Genomic DNA, 18,488 nt, shown 5'->3' on the forward strand with positions numbered 1-18,488 from the left:
TTGCATTTAATAATTATACACGTTCCTCCAGTTTTAAGTAAAAAGCATTAAAAAGTAAATGAAACCAGCAGTTTAAATCAACCATTCATAGCAAATTTGAGCATCTGACACAACCAGCTTAGCTCAGGATTACCTTACTTCATTCACTGTTGCCCAAATACACTGGACTGTAATTGGAAAGAATAAATGTATTTTCTTCCCATAAAGATAGCTATACACTTACTGAACTACATAGTGTATTCATTCATTCACCAAATATTTATTCAGTGCCTACTAAATGCAGGGCATTGTTCTAGGTCCTGGAAATATATCAATAAGTAAACACACAAAAAGCCCCACCAAGCCCCACCTTCATGGGGAGAGAAGATTTTTTTTAAAATTAACATGAAAAATGTAGAGTATGTTGGATGGTGATACATGCTATGGGAAAAACTAAAGCAGAGAAGGTGGGGATATGGTGCCAGGACCTCAGGGAAGGGGTGAGGGGGCAGGCATGCTATCTAAATTAAATAGAGAGGAAAGGACTCTCTGAGAATACTGGAGCAGGCTCCTGAAGGAGATCAGGTGCTAGGCACGTGCGTTAGGTTGTTGGGGAAGAGTGTTCCAGGTACAGAAAGTACAAAGGCTCTCAGCCGGTTGGCGTGCGGGTGCCAGGAGGAGCCAGAGGCCGATGCTGCTGCAGGCAGGTGGGCAAAGGTACGAGGCACCAGAAAGGTCCTGGGAGATGAACCATTGCAGCCTTTAATGTGTGAAAATGAGTGATTCACATTTCCTGAGAATTATATACAAACTGCTTCCTTTATACAATAAAAATAATCTGAGAAAGCAAGAATTATAAATAGTATTTTGCTATGTAGGGTTTCATATACCTAGCAAGAGAAAACAAGAACTAGGAATTTTTTTCTAATTAGTTTAGCAAACTTCAGTTGACTGATTTAATGGTGTACAGAGTGAAAATTGTAGTTCCTACGGGTTACTCTAGCTGCTGCTACCCACAAAGGCTAAGTGCTCAGGACTGCTCCTGCTTTAAATGCAAGTATTCCAACAGTATAAATCAACACACCCTGAGAATAGCCTTAGTAAATATGTGAAACTTAAGGAATATTCTGGAAAATCGATAAGCCAGGAAAGCACGCATAATAATTGACCGTGCTAATCCTGGTTGCTCTTCCTGCCCCGTATCAGCAGCAAATACAGACCTTAGCAGGTACACCAGCTGCAGTCTCGGAACTTATCAAAATTCTTAGGCTCCCAGGAACTAAAAAGAGCAGTCTCATGGCACACAATTAGAGCCATTGCAGATTCAAAGCATCATGGCAGGAGCCCAGATAGACAGGCAGAGTTCAGAAAGAGGATGACCTAAATCACAAAAGAATTAAATGCTGCCAGAAAAGATTCCTAATAGCCTGGTTTCAGAACCAATGAAGGGATACCACAAAGATTAGACTGGAGTGAATTCTCTTTATTTAACATTTTGCAAAATAAAGTTCAAGGATGTGCAAAATGGTCTAATATGTAGGAGCTCAGGGCGACCCAGAGGAGCCTAAGTTTGCTTCCCATCTAAAGCACTATGCAAATACAGAAGAGGTTTTGAGAATTAAATGCAATCATTTAAACCCAGCAAATATACATTTTTACAATCTTTCTTCTAAAGAAATGAATTTACCATCCTTCCTGCATGCACACACACTCACGCCACACAGCAACATGATCGCAGTTATAGACAACTTCATTAGTTAAAACATGCTACAATCATTTAAGTCTTCTGAGTGTTCTTTCTTTTCAAAAAAAGTTAATATTTTTCTTCTTTATAATATTATTCAAATTAAAATAGTATATATAGACCTGGAATATTTTTTAATGATCTGTGTTTTATGTATTCATCACCATTTAATAAACATACATTGATGCCTGTTATTGCAGTTACTATGACAAATACTGGAGCATACCCGGGTTCCAGCACCCTGGGAACATAAGAGAGACATGTTGGTTGAACTGGGCCCTGCAGAGGGAGAAGTTGGCCTGTGACGCAGAGTGGGGAAAATGAGTAGTCCCAAAAACTGCTCGTTGATTTCACAGCACATCCATTAGGGACTGTACTTACCTTGAGCATTTGTATCCTCAGTGCCTAGCACAGCCTCTGGCACATTGCAGCTACCCATTAAATATTTATTGAAAGCATAAATGGGAAATGAAGATGACAAAGCATAGGAATGTTTACAAAATTATAAAACAAAGGCTGTAAAAGAAATAATGTTTGAGACAAGGAAGATGTGAATAAAAGCTAGATCTTGATAACATACAGTCTATTGTACTTAATAGAATAATATATAAAATGATGCCAAATGAGTTATGAAATGAGAAAAGAAAAGGAAAATAGATGACTTCATGTTCTTTAGGGTTGACCAAATCGAAGCTTTTGTGGAAAATGATTTCTACGTAAAATGATCTCCAAACCCTTCACAGACATCAAATTCACGTGGTTATGTCCTTCAGCAAAGGGAGGGGGACGGATGAAACTGAAGATAGTTACTGAAGAGTTTTTCAGATTAACGCAAAGATTTTCATAAGAATAACTCTTACAGGTCTGTCACGGCTTCAGTTTCCTAAGAACAACTTTCTCTCTAGATAGAACCAGGGAAAAATGGCAAGAGTTTAATAACGAAGTAAACCTCGTTTACCTGATAACTAAATAGTATTTATCATTACGCCAATATTCTTACACATTCTTCGACTGTCCAGCACCATTGCTGCACAGGGGTTTCAAGGGGTAGGATTTCTCTGTTCTGCATAGCTTCGCACCCTGAAATATCCATTTCTGTATATTCAATTCAACTCTCTGTCTTATGGCATGGCAAAAGAGAAAGGGAAAACTCAGTAACTTGCCTGCAGTTAGTACATGTGAAGTGCCTCACATTCGCAGCCACTCTGTTACCCTGGCCTGCACCTGCTCCCCCTTCTTCTGGTAAAAAAAAAAAGTCTAATTTTCTTTTGGACAACCAGCATTCCTTTAGCTGACAGTTTGAAGGACAGGGGCTCAGAAGAACCAGGCCTGCCAATCATGGATTTGAACTCGTGGCCACCCAAAAGATATGATGCGCCGACCTGTGGCAGCATGCGTGAGAACGAAGGCCACGTTCTGGGGGAGTCCAGGGATGGAGAGAGGTTTGAGCCTCTAGACCAGGGGTTCTTAACTAGGGGTCTGTGAGCTTGAATTGAAATTCAAAGAAACATTATTCTTGTGGGGATGTGTTTGTGCAGGTATGATATATTTATTATTAAATAATACACAGTATAGTGTGGACTTAGTAAAGAGTCATTGGTTTTCACCTGACTGACAAAGGGGTTCGTGGAACAAAAAAGGTTAAGAACCCCTGTTCTAGACCCAGTATAACCAAAGAAAAGCCACAGCTACCCCTGGGCTGTACTACCACAGGAGCCAAAGAACATTCTTTGTTTATATAAGCTATTTTTGAATGGATTTTACGCATAGAACCAAAAGACTTGTGGAAGTAAAAAAATATTCTACTATCCTAACAATGCCGAATGCTTTTTCTCCATAGAAACATAGTTATATTGAAACTTGCAGAACTAGACATTAGAGATAAAATATCCTAATGTTTGTGGACTGGAGTAGAACACCAAAAGGCCATAAAAATGTTTCCATAGGAAAACGTGCTCTGAGTACAAAACACATTATTTAAGTTTCTCACAATTGGGCTGGTTATTAAACCTTTCAATTATACCATATACTTAATACTACAGTTTATTACTTTATAACTTTTTTCTAGTATTTACGTTTTTTTTTTTTTTTTTCATTACCCAGACCCTCGTACATGGTAGCCAGCGCTCAACCACTGAGTCTCATCGGCTACCCTGAGTTGGTTTTTTTGTTTAGTTTACTTGTACTTGTTATTTGTTTTTTTTTTATTTTAGGAGGCACCAGGAACCAAACCTAGGTTCCTAGCAAGCACTCCACTGCTTAAGCCACATCTGCCTCTCAGTACTTACATTAAACACCTTGTGTTTTCATGTTGCAGGAGCATCCTTTAAATAACTAGGCATTCTTACAGCTTTATATATAAATCATCTAAAATGTCTTTCATTAGTCCTCTCAGTTATCTTAATAGAACAAGTCAGAATTCAGTATCCCCAGTTCACGAAAATATATTCATTACAAAGAATAAAGTGCTCAAGTATCTGTCTCACAATCTGCTGACAAAAGTAGGAGGAGGAATCAAAGCACTGATGCTTCCAAGTTGTAACCACTGACTTACACACTTTGTTTTAGTTATTACCATTGTTCTTCCAAAGGAAAAGGGGAGCATGAGTTCCTGCAAATGGGTCAAGTACTTACACATATACAAAATCAGGTAGTTCTCACAACCACTTTGAGAGACACGTATCGTGTCCTATTTACAGAGGAAAACCAGCATTTCCATGATAGATTTCACACAGAAGTAATGCATTATGGAGTTCAAGAATTGTTTGTTACCAATGGGCACTATCAGAAGGAAGAGTTGAGGACACCACGAGAAAGGAACCAAAGTCAGAAGACAGCCCAGCACAGACCCAAGTCATGTTAAGTGATTACAACATGGTTAATAAACGTTACAAATTAAGTATCACATTTGCTTGCCACGTTCCTTTCTTAATGGAAGTATCCACATGGTGTCCTTATTATCCAAGTAATCATAATCATAATCTGCAATTGCAAAGTTTTACAGCTAAGCAAGTCATAATGATACAAAATATCCACTCTGAAGCAACCATTTATGGGATTAACTCAAATATTCCTCCTGGATTAGCGCAAACATTCATCCAGACAGAGTAAAATGAATTTACCAGTCTCCCCCTCATTTTGAAACACTGACAGGACCATGCAATTCAATAATAAAGTAAAACTGAAATGCAGCTGTATAACATATAGAAGTTGATTATACATTAGAAATCACTAAAATTCACACACACAGCTATTAACAAATGACACATAAAAGACATTACAACAAATGAAAAGAAAAACTCAGTGATAATCTAAGTGCCTCAAAAGAAAGTAATTTGAGTATTAAATGATGAAAGAAGATTCTTAGAAAAGTTACAAGCTCTCAAATATGAAATATTACCATTCAAATTTTAAGGAAAATTATGCCAACAATATTTTTTAATTTATCATCTCAGAGTGCTATTTACACTCATAATTTTGTGAATGCTAAGAGAAAATAAACTTATATTCTTAGTATTTTTCACTTTTTGGGTCTTACTCAAAAGTTTCCCTTCGTTACTCATTGTCCCTGTTTTTAGCAGATTTGTTTTAAAAGGATAGCCATTCTGATTCTAATCATCCTTAGATAATATGAAGTGGAAGAATGCAGAAATAAGTGTACCCACAGAATAAAAACTGAGTCAAACTGAGACTACAAGCATCACTTTAACAAATTAATCATAACCAAAAGCTTATTATCTTGCACTAAATTTTAGTTGAATCAAGTGGCAATGCAGTTGGATAAATTGTAACCTCAACTTCAGCAAAATTTGTTGAAGACTTTATTTACTAAAAAGAAAAAGAAAGGAATAAATGGGGAAAAGGGGGGAAAAATCAAGTTGCAGCTCATAAACATTCTTGAAATATTTTTAAATGTTTCAGTAGAAAGCTTCAGTTCCTGCGCTGATAAAGGAAAAAGCAATGCTAAAACTAAAACATTTCAACGTTAAGGTTTATATGCTTATACTGATGAGGTTATTGTAAAAATTCTTTTCACTCATATGCTTAGAATTCAGCAACTATCTACTTTCTGCCTAATAAACCATTGTTCTTAAAAAAAAAACAAGTTAAAAATTCCTTGATTGTCCCTCAATAAACACAATTATAATTCTTTGCCCAAGGAAGGAAAAAATTCAACCCATTCATCTCAGCAGCAAGACCTAAAATCATACTTCTAAAAACCTGTAGCTGTTATTTCATATGAGGGGTAAATATGTGCTTTGCTTCTTGTTCTGCCCAGTTCTCCATCAGAGCCTCCCTCTTCCTCCCAAATGTCCTTTGCCCAGTGGGAAACATTTCATGTGGTTTGGCTGAAACAACTCAATCCCCCAGCCCGAAGCTTTGTGCACAGAAGCCAGCTTTGGAAGACTAACCCCCCCCCAACCAGGAATGGTTCTGAGGCGAGGGGGCATTCTCCCAGGAACTTTTCTACCAGCGCCATCCCAGGAAACTACCTCTGCATTAGGACTGCTAACCTAGAAAGATGTGTCTGGAGAGCCTGAGGGCCACCTTGTTCCTCAAGCAGGAAACATTCCATATAGGGTAAAGTCAAGTAGAAACCTGCTGAGCCAAGGTCTGGGAAGACAGCTAGGAAGGAAGAGGGCTCTGGTTACAAGTTTGGACTCTGGATTCATTCTCCTGAAGCCAGCATTCCTGTTGGTCAAGCAAATGAGCCATAAAATCTCCTTTCTGGCTTAAGTTTAGAACTGTGCTCCTATAATATATAAAAACGATAAAAACAAAACCCCAACCAATCAACACATAATACCCGAGTTAATATATGTGACAATTTCTTTCAGCATCTGTTTGTAAGTAATAAAATAAAATTGGATTAGATAATTCTCTAGGGTTTCCCTCTGTATTATTGTATTATTGAAACTTTTGTAAGCTACATTTCTAAGTGATTTCAAGCAGTAAAAGGTGCTAGCATATAAGAAAAAAAACATTTACGACCCAATGATTACTCATTTCTGATAGGAAATATCTTTAATTAGGCCCAAAACCCTAACTTCTAAGCCCTTTATATAAAAAGTTAAAGAATTACTTAAAAAATAGAATCTTTGTGGCAGTTTTTTGGTTCTGTTACAACAAATCAGGTTGTTTTTCTCTTCTCAAGATCATCTAACTGAATTTCACCAGTAATCACAATTAAAGATTCAAAAAAAAAGATTTAAGAGTTCATGCGCAGAGTAGTACAAAACCAGGTGTAGAAGAAATGTGTTTCTCATTGAAATTTCATTTTTATTAAATGTTTTCTGATGAGCTAAATTCTAATCTATAGTTGAAATATCAAATTTGCAGCTCCTTAGAAATGGTAAACAGTTACGATACAATCAAATAGGAAAATGATATGCCATTCAACCCAGATAATTGAAAAGCAATGTAATAGAAAAATGAAAGTATATTCTAATTTGAAATAACGGAGGCCTTTCTGAAACTATTCAGAGACTGTAAAGATGTCTTTAAAATAAAACTATCTGAAAATGGTTCTTCTAACGAAATCTGTTTCTCTCATTCATGACTGCATCCCCAGTTCTCAGAAGTGTGTCTGGCACACAACAAACATTGAGCATTTGTTGGAGGATGCGGGGAGAGGGAGGGGTGGCTGTGCAGAGGTAAGGAGAGGCATGAAGGGGTGAGAAAGGAGGTGAGAGGGCACGGCCAAGAGTAGAGTCTAGAAACCGGGAGATGGCTGGAGAAAGGAAAGGCAAACACTCAAGGGAAGAGCTTAAGGGAAGAGGCAGCCCCCATGGAGAACCTTGGGGAGGAGTGAAGCTGCTGAGAGCTGGGTAAGGGAGGAGTGAGGAAATAAGGAAGGAGAAAGGAGAACAGGGAGGCAGGAAGGGAGAAGGAAGGAAAAAGCAAAGAGCAGAGAGAAAGAAGAGAGATTCCTAAGGACCTGAGTACTTATCATAACTTAAAGTTGTAACTCACTCTGCATAGAAATACTACCTAAACTCTTAATATTCTTACCTAATGCCAATAAAATTATTTAGTATTTTAAGATTGAATACAATCCATACTATACATATAACATCCATCTAAGTACAAGACCAATAAAATTAAAAATATGCTATTGCATCACTTTTATTACCTATCTTAAAGGTTTCAACTTTTAATTTGGAAGCATGGGATAGTGTATTTAAATTTCAAAGCAATTTCTTGCTGAGCACCAATAAATACACCCAGTGGCTAATTTACACATCTTCTTCAACCAGAACAATACTAAATTTTCTGATGTCCTGTAATAGCAAATCACCATCTCCTATGTCAGTGATATCAGAGCTCTAGTTCTTTTTTTTCTGGTTGTTTCCCTTTGCTAAATGTGCTTGTTTAAGAGAACCTTCCTTTCTGTCGTCTTTGTCTCTGGGTGCCATTTTACTAGAGATATCCTTTATATTTGTCGCTTTTTTCCTATTTTCCTTGGTTTTGGCACTTTTATCTAGGCCCCCTTTCTCCTTTTCTCTGTCCTTTTTACCCTTGGTAGAGTCTTTCCTGGATATATCTGAGCCAGCAATTTTCTTATCCTTCCGGTCATCTTTTTCTTTCTTCCCTTTTTTTCTCTCTTCACTCTTACTTTCCTTCCTTGACTCAGGTCTCTCTTTTTCCTTCTTGAGCTCTTCTTTAATTAGTTCTTTAACTTTCAGGTTTTCCAATCAAAGGAAAAAAGGTTTATTGAAGGCATCTCTTAATTCATATAAAACAGCAACTTCATGCAAAAGTATTGTCTTTCATTTATCTCATCCCCTATGCACAAAATGCTCATTCAAAAAGTGAATTAACTCCACTAGCTTTTAAGTTGACTTAAAATAGATGCAAATCTATATAAAATACCAACTACAAAAGAATTGCTAGAAACTTGCCATCAAATTGTTCAGTTTAAAACAAGGCTGACATGCAATACTACTAAAATGAGTTCAACCATAAAGGCAGTGCTTTACCCTAAGTGGCAATGAGTCACAATTCACAACCACAATAACATAATTAAAGGAACACTGAAAATTTAAAGAACAAAGTTTCATAACATTTAAGTATTTATATAAAGATAATTAAAATATTTAGCTCCAAAACAAAGTATCTCCTTAAGACACTTCATGCTTACCATCCTTGGAAACAAATATAATGCATAAATGGAGTATTAAACACCAATAACCTTCTTAGCTGTGTAAGCAAAAAATTTCCATGTATGAAATTTTAATTTCATTATCTCTAGAGTTTAAAATGACAAATAGAACCCCTTTTCTACTTGCATTTAACAGTATGGAATCAGTATTCCTTTAAGTATGCTTCTCTGTTAATTTATGCATAGCCACTAAGGTCAACACCCATCTTTTCCATGCTTATTGGGGAAAGAGCAGTTAAATGGAAAATCGAAAAATATGGATCATTCCAAATCTCATTTAAGATATTGTTTTCAATGTGCTTTACATAAAGTTTAATAGAACTGCTAGCAAAAAAACTTTGAATATCACCTTTTGGCTCGCTCATTAAGGAAACCATAAGAGAAGCAAGAGGTTTACTGTGTAATGTGGCATTTAATTAGTAACAAAGGAAATTAAATATTCCATTGGCATGATAAAATATGGCAGTTATTTTTGCCCATCACAATCATGTACAACTCCTAGCACAAAATTCCACTCAAAAGGAACACTTGTTTTGTGTGCTTATTAAAATAGAGGTATCATATATTTCTAGAGAGTTTAATAAAATCTTGATTAATCAAGAAATATAGAACAGGATGTCTCAGTTCATTTAATTGCCTGGGTGGGCAACCAGGAAATTCTTCAATTCTTGTCAAAACTCTTAACAGAAATCCTGTAAAAATGCAGAATAGCATTCCTACAGAATCAATCCTTTATCCCTTCATTCTATTCAGGATTGTTTGTAGGCAGACATTGCAAAAGAATAGAATATTTGTGTGATGCTATTAAGATTTATTCTCATGCTGCTTTTAAAAATTTAAATCTTTAATGTGTAATTTGCCTTTCTATGCAAAGAAGTAAAATTGTACTTCATTGACCACTTATTTAATAATTTTTTATGCAAGCCCTGGAATTATTTACATGGGATAAAATGTTAAAACATTAAAATTTCCTAATTCCAAAATTAAAATATAAATTCCAAATCCTGCAAATCACACAGAGCACTGTCAAACTGTTCATGTGACAAATGGAAAAATGCAGTATGTATAATTTCTTATTACTAAGTAATTTATTTTGAAAATATCTAAGCATCTTATCTCCTACACTTTTCTAACTTTGTATTCTAGGGAAGACCTTGGTAAAATCAAATATTAATGTGGGTACATCTGCAGTATATTTACTTGCTTTTTTATTGACAGCAACCAGGAAATTTTAAAAGCTCAGAGCAGGTTTTCAAACAGTAAACACTTTCCCTTCACTGATTCTTGGCAGCTCTGACATGGTTCACCAGTAGGGTGATGGGGTGATGGGGTGGCCAGCATGAGACTGGGTCATTCTGTCCTTTTGTAGATCAAGTTGTTCTTTACAACTCATAACTCACTGTTAGCACCTTGTATTATCATGGCATTCTGCTGAAGATCAAAAGACTGGACCTAGACCCCAGGAGGACTAGACTGGCTTAGAGGGATTCTGTTTCCTAGCTTGCCAAGAGTGACTTGTATTTAAAAGGAATTAAAATGGCAAAATCTACATCCTGGACTTAAAATGAATTAACTTTAAACATATTTCAGAAACAAACAAAAAGTCATTCAATTTGATTCACTCTAGGCTAATTTGAAAAACAGTAAAAGTCTCACCTGTTAATGCTCCAAAAAAAAAAAAATATATACCAAGCACTTGAACACAAATAATATAAGTTTAGAAAGAAAAGCATGCACCTCCCCATGCCTCTTCCCCAAAAGACAGAACATTTACATAAATGAACAAGAAAAACTGAAAGAGATACAAAACAAAACTGTAATAAGAAGTTAGCCTACATATAACGGTTTATAAAGATACTAATTTTAATTAGTTAAAATATCAAACGCAGTAAATTCTCTGTCAATATAAAAATGCAGTGCTCCAGATTAGAAATACAAGCTTTCCTGTTACTAAAAACTACAAGTTTGATTGCACTGGCATTTATTCTGCTGTAAGACTGTGATCACAGCTTTTAGAGAAAATCAATCCCAAATTAATTAATCTTTTCTACAGCAGTAACTCAAAAATTCAAACTAAGAAAGGTTTTAAGTAGGAAGGATATATATGTGTGAATTCAATGTATATTTTATAATATGGTTATTATAATATATATGTTCTTAATTTAAAGACAGTTACCCTGTCTTAATAATCTAAATTTTTAAAATTGACAATTTACAGGCTTGAGACAGAATATTCTTTAGTGAAGTCTTTATAAAACTACTTATGATCTAAGTGTGCCCAAAACCAAAAAGTAATAATGTTTAGCATTAGTAGCTGTATTTATTAAACATATCCAGAAAATCCCATGCATTTTCAAGCATTAAACTTGAGTCACTCTAGGCTAATTAAAAAAAACACAAAATACCTTTAGCCTTAGTTTTTCTCTTGGCTACCCCACCAGGTCCTTCTGTTGGTATTTACAAGATGAAAATAAGTTATTGAACAGAAAATATAAAGGGAATTCAAAACTAAGTAGCTATAAAATAGTTTAAAGTGGGCCTTCTAGTAAACAAGTTAGGTTAATAAATTCACCATTTAAAACCACTCCTTTCAACATATAAGTATCTATCACTTATATGTCAATTCAAAACCTTAATTTTACCATCAATGACCCAAAAAAAAAAAAAAAGCATTGTAGTCAGCCTATGATTTAGTCAATTCACCATCTGCCATGTACTTGAAAGAATCGCTGGCTTTGGAAGTACCAATTACTGCTGGGAATGGCCTTTCTCTCTCTCAGTGTGCCTTGATTGTCAGTGTATTTCTGCGCCAGTAACAGATTTTTCAATTCCTAAACACTGGTGGGTAAAGGACCCAAGAACGCAAAGACCTGACTCTTCCCATCCATCACCATCCAAAATAGGATGGCATACTTTTGATAGAGTTTGAATCTTTGTTTCAATGACCAGTGCCTTTTCTTTCTATCATTTCAAACTTTCTTTTAAAAAATAAGAGCAAGGCATACTATTATGTGGGTACATATTATATTCTTGCTCTTCATCTAAAAGCTTTGCAGTATTTTTTTTTTCACTCTATTAGCAAATTAAAGGTTTGATGATGGGTTTATTTTGGACCCTCTAACAAATGCCAATACCATAATACCTCTCTGTATCTCTTATTCCAACCAGGCTGTACTTAGCATTCATTCAAATGATTTGACCAATTCTATCTCCAGCAGATGTTTAAACATTACTTTATATTCATAAGTGGGAAACTTCCTAGGTGACATTCCAAGTTGCCAATTCATTTCTTTCTCCCCATCTCAGGGAGGAAGGTATGGGAATCGCGGCTCATCTCCTGTCAAGGGTGCATGAGGCACAATCCGTCACCCAAGAACTAAGGTCCCAAGTGCAGTCCAAAAAAGCCCCTGAGTTGTCTTACATTTATTCTTACTATATGTTTTTTTAAAAAAACATAACTAAACTTCTACTTTCAGTATCTTGCTATTTTCAAATTACCCTCTATTTCCAAATTCCCCCTTCCCTCTCTATTCACAGCAGACTGTTCCTCTCAAACAGTGAAAATCCGTTTGAGAATGTTTATTTTGGTTAGAATAAATTATCTGGTTGAAATGTCACCATCCCCATATTGAAAAAAAAAAGCAGAGTACTAGTATGTTGTACCCCAACTACGTAACAAAAGAAAAATGTGAATGAACTGTTCCATTTGGCTATATTTGTCCAATTAATTACTATACATCTATAACCATTACCTGTGTATAACTGTTCTTTTTCTCAGATAAAAGTTGATGTTTCCCTTTAACTCTGTGCGAAAGAGCATACTACCATATAATACTGAAATGTCATCTTGGCTCACTCCTCTTTTATAGAATAAAATCACAAAATTATTCTTGTAATAACTTTTTAATAAATGGATACTATCCAATGTATAAAGGAAAAAAAAAAACATTAAAATACCCTTTTTTTGCACTGAACGTTCTCTCCTGCCTCCTGCATGTTTGCACAGGGCAGATCCCACTTTTCCTGTTAAAAAGTAGAATAGAGGGAAACAAACTGCTGTCCCCCATCCTCACCACTGTAATATATTAATATACATATTGTCAGCACGAGCTATACTGATGAAAAGGCTAGGGCTAAATTCTGTCTCAATAAAACAAAATACTAAATTAGGATTAGATCAGTGAAAGAAAATTAATAACAAGTATTTAAAACTTCTCCAGTTTGGGTACAAATCTTTAAAGTGACACTAATTTACAATGTGCAAGGCACCATACAAAATTCTAAAGTATTCATTTCAGCTACCTTTCCTGACCTTCAAAAGAATATAGTGAATAATATCTCAGTATGTTTGAGTTGATAAAGACTGAGCTAGTAATTTAAACCACAAGTATCATAATCAGTCCCTAAGGCAAAGAGTTTGGAATTATAAGAAAGCACAGCACTAGGAAATCAGAAATTAATTAATTAAAGAGGCCCTACGTCATGATGAAACAAGGAAGGTCAAGAAAATGCACTGTTCTAAATGCCAAAAGAGCAGCTTTAAGAAGGCAGGTATTAACAGAGGTGAAAGATATGGACACAATTTTATTGTGAAGATGCAATCGCATTACAACAGAAAAGAAAACATAGGTGGCAAGAAAGGTGAGCTAAAACCTAAGAAAGTGCTCACGGGAAGGCTTCCTCAGACATCCTTAGAAGATAGTGATCCTACACGGAATGTTCTTAGATTCTGAGGCGGCAGAATGGGAATGAGGGTTTGAAGGGTTTTATTTGTATTTATGTTTTGAAGGCTGGAGGAAACACAGGCAGGTCTATAAGAAAAGAAACTGAGTTGGTGAGAAAGGGGAGAACTGTTGAAGCCAGGGAGAAGACATGAAGACTTAGCAAGCTTTGGAAACTAGAAGATGCAAGGTCTGAAAAAACGATGAATGAGAGAAAACAGTATGTATTTTTTTAAATCTAAAGCAATAAAGAAAATGTTGTAAAGTATAAGGAGAAGATAATGGAACCCAAGTCAGAGTTGAACATCCTAGTAAAGCAGAAAGCACAATTATCTTTCATGTGGAATAAAATGACCCTGGAAGACTGAAGAGCATTTACGTTCTGAATACCTGCGAAAGAGAATAACTCTTTCACATAGCAGTCATACAGAATTCAGAGGTTCCATTCAGGTAAACTTTCCAAATATTCTTTTTTTTATTTTTATTTTTTAGAAATTTTAAATTTTTAAAGGGATGATTTAACAATACCGCAGACATGTTTGAAAAAAGGAAGCTGTAAACTCACCAACTTCCAATGATGAGTGAGGACAGGAAGAACAGAATAGAAGGGAATTGAAAGGCTGAAAATATAGGAAGGGATTAGATCCACAAACTGAGTTTGAATGAAGATAAAATGCAAGTTAGAATACAAATGAGATAATGGGAAGGATCAGCTGAAGACCTTTGCTAACATAGTTGCAACTTATTGCATGAACTTCAAAATATACAATAATTTAAACTTTTCACTTATTTAAGCTACTCTTCAAAACAAAGAAGGAAACACAATGTGTTATTATTTATGTAACCAGGAAGTCTTGAGGCCCACGGGCCTATCAGAACTAATCCCAGTTACAGCAAAAGTTGGGCTAAACTTTGAATGAGGAGGCAAAAGGCTATCCCCTGGTTCCCGGGCTTGGGACATTCATAGCCTGGTCAGTATATCCTCCAAGGTAGTATGTGGTTAGTTCAACAAATAAGAGGCAGAGAATTTGACATACTTGCTCCATCAACCAACCTGTGCACATGAATTTTGAATCACCGATTCTTAAAAGTACTCCAAATAGGCACTTTGATCCAAGAAAATTCTACAACCTAAGTCACAGAAATCTCTTCGTATGTTTTGAAACATAAGTGGCTAATCCAAAAGTCTTATTTATAGTAATTGAGTATCTCTTCTCAGAGGTGTAACTACCAAGAGATCAAATTAAGAAAAATCCTGAGATCAACCCAAATTACATATAAAGCACATATAAAGATGTGCTCCTATGAAGAAGCTTATGCCAATTCCTGCTTTTGGTAATTCTACAGTTACAAACATCAGGATAAACAAGAAGTATTTTGTCCAGTTTAGATAATTACAAATAAAAACAAATCAGAGTTCAATACCACCCAAAAAAAAGCTGTTCTTGCCCCTCTAGATGCAATGCTGTGAGAGAGGAAGGTAATTTCTGGAGTAAAGAATCAAGTGTAAGTGAGGAAGTAGGACGACCCAGCATTCCATTATGCTCAAGACATCCAAAGCATCCCCAAGTAGCAAGTCGGACACACTTAAATCCAATACCAACAACACCTCTCCAATTGACTTACATTCCACCACGTGTCCTCGTGTCCCAGGGAAAACCAGGGCTGAAAGAAGTTAAAGTGCAGAAATCCCACAGACCGCCACTTCTGTGTTTTTGTACCAAGTTCAAAGAACCCAGTGCCTTTTTACGAGGCAAATTGCAGCTTATCTGAAGAAGCAAGAAATACTCTAGTCTGGAAACAAAGTCTCTTTGGTATATAAAGATCCAAATGTATAGGGTATAACTCTGAACTCTTTAAGTTGCTAAGTTAAAAAGAAATGGAAAATCACAATAAATCCTCAGAAAATTAAGAATTACAGCATATACACTAAATAAACTTAGGTGAAGTTATTTTGATCAGCTTCAAAATATTTTATACCACAGATTGGCAAGCAAACAGTTTTTATTTTTTTCTAACCAAAAAAAAAAAAGCCTTCAGGACACACAGTTGAAGGAAGTCACAGAAGTCAGGGGTTCATCAGCTACATGCATTTTACCTTCATCAGAGGCTTTTCAAGGGGGCTGGCTAGAGAGGGTACTAAATAAGTGATAAATTATCTCACATCCTTGTTTTTCACTTACAAAAAAAAATAAGGCATAATTAATTTCTGTACACAAGTATCATGACAAGAAACAAAGCCTGATATTAGTGAGTCCAAATACTTTTAGCACACACACTTAATTATTTGCTTCTTATAAACACCATCTAGAGTTAGTAGCATTGAAGCATTAAGAAATAAGATTGCTTTAAAAATCTCTCAGACATTTGGCCAAGTGAGTTTCATAGATGGGGCCTGACTGTTTTTAACTTTAAACCTTCTAAGCTTTCATCTATCACTGAACTCAAATTCAAAGGGAAAGGCACAAAAAATATGGACAAAAACTGAATTAACTTTCAGAAAGCTCATTATTAAATCGTAGTTATTTGTTGCAGAACATTCTACCAAATAGCAGCTTAGCTCAAGTACTTGAAGATTTTAAAATCAGACATGTTAGACTATAAGAAACATCAACAGAACGAAATGTATTTCATTAATAGTTGGGGACAAATGAGAATTTTTAATAGCCATTTAAGCTTTAGGAGAGTACTAGTCAATGTATAATACACATGTCCAAGTAATTATAGAATAATGCTTTAAAAATAATTAAGATCAACAAATTGGATGGTCTTCCCTGGCACATGGAAAATGGTGAGTAGAAGGGGAAGTTGATGTATGTCCTATGTTCTGATTTGAGACGTTTACTTTCAGGCTATTGTTCTGATAATCTACAAGAATGACTCCTAACAAAAGAAATTAAATTTGTCATAATTCCCTACAGAACAAAGGGAATAATAATCTACTTATGAAAGTAATTTGATTAAACATGTAAAACACTGAATGAATATTTGAGAAGTAGAACTTATTGTAGTTAAATAAAACCTAAAAATGCAAACATTTTCACATTTCAAGCTCTATAGAAAAGCCAAAGCTAAGCAAAGTCTGATAGAAGTGCAAAAAGATTTAAAAACATGGAACACCACTCCTTCAAAGAAACCGAAAGATCCCAGGTGTATTCCTTTCATGCTCTAAAAGCTTTGGTTCAGGGAGGGGTTAGGGTGGTAGACAAAAAAAAGAAATCTCATTTTTAAAAATGCATCATATATGGTTAATACAATCGCTTTTGCTATTATATAGAGCAAATTCATTTTAAAGGAATTCATTTAAAGATGTTTTAAAAATATCTCCAAATATGTTTACAGCAAAGGCTTTCTAGTGAGAAAATTTTATTCTCCTAAAAACAGTTAGCATTTCAATAAATTTAATCTACAAATCTGAAGATCACATCATATCTAAACCACGATTTGATAGCCAATTTATAAGAAAATGCAGGAAAAAAAAGAAAAAAGACTATTACATAGGATGAATACTTTTAATATGTACAACATTATTAAAGATACATATTCACAATCTCCCTCTTGTGTAAAGGGCCTACTTTAAAAAAAATATGAATTACTTTCTTTGGATGTATATTTGGAAAACAAATTTAAAGTTTTGCTTTCAAAGATGGAAATATTCTGGCATACTACTATCTGGATACAATAATTTAACTATCCTAAGGCAAAAACATGGGTTTATTTTCAAATTATTTTAAAAGCACCATTAATACAGAATTTTACATTGTAATTCATATTAACCTAGCTGACAAATCAATTAACCTAAACAAATGACAATAAAAATATCAAGTTTTTAATAACCATTTTACAAATCAGTTACGTTTAAGATCAACAGAGAAGCACTTAACTTATGAATCATGCCAGTAATACTTTTATAATCATCTTAATTAATGGTGTGTTAGAAAGACAAGTATCAAGGGTTAACCACAAAACAATGTGCTACAGTTAAGTTCCAAAATTTTAGTTCAGTGAATACATAAATTGAAACAAAATGATACAGAAATCAATTATACCACCAAGAACATCATTCTCAATGTACTCTAAGAATGAGCAATGTCAGTTTCTTCACTAAGAGTGGGGGTAGCCGAGGAGGGGACTAAGCAAGAGAAGCAGCTCACACAGTTGCTGGCTTTTATTTTAGGATCACAACTGTCCCACTGCAACATAAGCCCTGGAGAAGCAGAGGGAAAAAAGAAAAGGGAAACTGCTTCGGGTTTTCATAAGCCAATGACTTCAGTTCCTGAATCAAAGTTACTGATTATGTAAATCCAAAATGACGCAAGTCTTTCCCTGAACCCCTTCATTCTGTGACGTACCATCAACACCATCTGCAGTTTCGCTTTCTTCTTCTTCTTCTTCTAGCATTTCAAAAGGAGTCATTATATCATAGAGAAATGAGAGGAAACCATAAAACCAATCAGAACTTTCCTCTGCTAAAATATTAAGGACTTCCTCAAGAGAATCAATATTTTCATTACTGCCATCTTTGGTCAAGCCTACATAAGGATAAAGGAAGAGAGAGAGAAAATAAGGAAAGCAATTAGGAGAAAAAAGAAGTTGGGGAGGAGTGATCTCAAAAGGGATGTGCATCATGGATACAGAGGTTTACAGAAAAGATACATAGGAAAATAAAGATATCAATCGATTAAGATAAACATCTTACAATCAACTCTCAATCATGTGCACTGAAGGAACAACCATTTGAACAACCTAGCTATTCCACCATTCCCTGGTCAGGTTTCACCTTTTTCTCCTTAGAGAATCTTGAGTTGAAGAGTCACTAAATTAATCAGCCAAAATTGGCTGACCGTGATGGGAAGAGTGAATAAAAGCAGTTTGAGGGGGA

The 18,488-nt window shown here is 35.2% G+C and overlaps 1 protein-coding gene across 10 annotated transcripts in view; it reads right to left on the bottom strand.

Annotated features, from left to right (window-relative positions):
* ASPH (aspartate beta-hydroxylase) overlaps positions 1–18,488 on the bottom strand; it is a 219,514-nt gene that overhangs the window by 162,997 nt on the left and 38,029 nt on the right. For 3 of the 10 annotated variants that reach the window (XM_058275564.1, XM_058275562.1, XM_058275568.2), the window contains one exon: positions 11,291–11,332. The exons of the other annotated variants lie outside the window; for them this stretch is intronic. In XM_058275564.1, the coding sequence (XP_058131547.1) occupies positions 11,291–11,332 (42 nt within the window). The remainder of the gene's footprint in view (positions 1–11,290; positions 11,333–18,488) is intronic. 10 annotated transcript variants of the gene reach the window in all.

Source organism: Dasypus novemcinctus, chromosome 14 (assembly GCF_030445035.2).
Source record: "Dasypus novemcinctus isolate mDasNov1 chromosome 14, mDasNov1.1.hap2, whole genome shotgun sequence".
NCBI lineage: Eukaryota > Metazoa > Chordata > Mammalia > Cingulata > Dasypodidae > Dasypus > Dasypus novemcinctus.